At 60.5% G+C, this 2,198-nt stretch overlaps 1 protein-coding gene across 1 annotated transcript; it reads right to left on the bottom strand.

Annotated features, from left to right (window-relative positions):
* Positions 1 to 631: 631 nt before the first annotated feature.
* LOC103777035 (pre-mRNA-splicing factor ATP-dependent RNA helicase PRP16-like) lies at positions 632 to 2,139 on the bottom strand. Its single transcript, XM_008944573.1, has 5 exons — positions 2,031 to 2,139; positions 1,832 to 1,957; positions 1,337 to 1,432; positions 1,059 to 1,180; positions 632 to 913 (listed from the first exon to the last, which is right to left on the bottom strand). Exons 1-5 carry the CDS (start codon positions 2,130 to 2,132, stop codon positions 829 to 831), a joined length of 531 nt encoding a protein of 176 aa, XP_008942821.1. The 5' UTR covers positions 2,133 to 2,139; the 3' UTR covers positions 632 to 828.
* Between the last annotated feature and the right edge of the window lie 59 nt (positions 2,140 to 2,198).

Below are 2,198 nucleotides of genomic sequence, written 5' to 3'. Positions count from 1 at the left end.
GCAGGCAAATGAGAAATGAGGGCACAAGATGCAGCAGCAAATCAAGCGGACCACAGATCTGACAGGCAAAAAGGAGTCAGTGGCAAGTGTGTGGAGCAGCGCTGAGCTCTCACACACAGCAGTTACTGCCCCTGGCAGCAGTGTGTGGGACAGACAGACAACTGCTGGACTACCTAAGCTCCTGCCAGGCCAGTGGATTGGGACTGTCTGCGCACCATCGCATCACCTCACCTCCCCCACCCTTCCTCCAGGTATCCTGAGGACACGCTGGGCAGGATGCAGGAGGAAAACACGTACCTCCCAGCAAGAACACGTGAGCAGCACCACAAGTGTGAGCCGCTGAAGGTGAGCCCAACTCCTGGTGCAGCCAGGCCTGGGACAGGGCTGGGCCTACGGTCTTCCATGCACAGGGTCCAGTGGGCCCCCGCAGCACAGGGGCTGTGGCAGAACTGCCTCTGCAGCAGCACAGGGCAGGACTGCACCAGGGCCAGGCTGTCAGCCCTCTTGGTTGGTGTCATTCTGTGCTTGTCCCAGGCTGGACAGGACAAGGTGACACTGCCAGCCCCACCTGACTGCAGGGCCGCCTCCACCCAGTGCTCACCCCCAGGACAAGGAGCTGCACAAAAAGCAAGGATTAGACTGACAAACTTTAAACAAATAAAAGTTTTCTCTTCTGTAGCAAAATTAGTGCCAAGCACCAAAGCCTTTCCGGGCCACAAGCTGTGGAGAGCCTCACCGAGTACAGTCACCAGAGGAGCTGGGCACTCTCCCTAGAGCTCAGCAGCTCCTGGAAGTCTTTTAAGCCTCCAAGCAACAGGCATGGCCTTCTCAGAGGCCAAAGCGGGCTGGGGTGCGTCGCGGTGTCAGAGGCTCCCCCTGCTCCTTCCGCCCAGGGGTGTAGATTTTAGTAGATCTGCCAGGAGAGGACAAGGGTGATCAGTGGAATGTGCAACCTTTCCCTGCACCAGAGCACCCAGGGGAAAGCTGGGATCCTCCACGCAGCTCACCACTCCTGCTCTTCAGCAGGCAGCCCGTGGCCAGGCAGGGCCAGCACCCACCTTGCGCTGCCCAGTGGGTTCCGTCGCTCCTGCTCCTCTCGGCGGGCACGCAGCTGCTCCTCAGCCAAAGCCATCTCCTCCTCCATGGCCGACACTTCCTCCTTGGCACGGCGACGATTCTCCTGGACAAGGCAGCAGCAGGTCAGGGACAGGCAGAGGGCTGGCCAGCAGCAGACTCTGCACGCCCACAGGCCTGTTCCCTCCATGTCCGAACACACACAGCGCTCGATGAGGCACGCAGCGGGCTGCCAGCTCATCCTGGACAGAAGGCTGCTCACCTGCCGTGACTTGCCAGCATGTTTGATACTGTAGAACATAGGGCCCAACTCTGCCAGCCACTCTCCATCCACAGCAGTGACACACTGCATGTATTCCTGCAGGGACAGAAGGAAAGACCTGGGTAGCAGGACAGTACTCTCGGGGCCTGGGCACCACTTCCAGAACCATTGCAGCTCCCTCCCTCCCTGGCTTGCCGACGGCACTTCTCAGGCAGGGACTACACCCCTTCTGGAACATCCCTCCTGGCCTCAGAAGCTGCTACGGGCTCGACTTGGAGAGACCACAAAGAGGTTCAAATATGTCTCACATAGGCCAGGAAAATATATTGGGAAAGGGACAAAGAGGACTCTGCAGAGGACACAAACATGCCTAGCTGGCACAGACAAGAAAGGCCGAGCAGTACCCTTCTGGTAGATACTGCGTCACAGCAAAGCCCTCCCATCTCCCTTAGGGCGCTCCTCGCCCTCCCCACCATCCCTCAGGCTCAAGCTCACCTTGGTGGTCATGACCAGCTCGTGGTACACAATGTAGTCCGGCGTGTACCCCATGCCAAAGAGAGAGCTGGTGGGGTGCAGGTGGCAGGGCATGCCCGTGCGGATGTTCACGTACTCCCCGATGCCCTGCGGGGGAAGTGCCGTTAGTCCGCCCGCTCCCGATGCCCTCCGGCCCGCCCCGGGCACAGACCCGGCTCACCTTCAGCTTCGCGGCCTGGTGGAAGTAGGCGGCGCAGATGCACTTCCTGACGATGTCCCAGTCGGTGCCGCAGGAGGCCAGGCTCATCCGCTGCTGCACCATGATGTCCTTCAGCTGGGCACGCACCTCCCGCACCTGCCAGGCACATGGCGTCGGACCCGCCCCGCC

This window comes from Merops nubicus, unplaced genomic scaffold (assembly GCF_000691845.1).
Source record: "Merops nubicus isolate BGI_N331 unplaced genomic scaffold, ASM69184v1 scaffold43847, whole genome shotgun sequence".
Lineage (NCBI taxonomy): Eukaryota > Metazoa > Chordata > Aves > Coraciiformes > Meropidae > Merops > Merops nubicus.
This window is presented reverse-complemented; position numbering and strand designations above follow the sequence as displayed.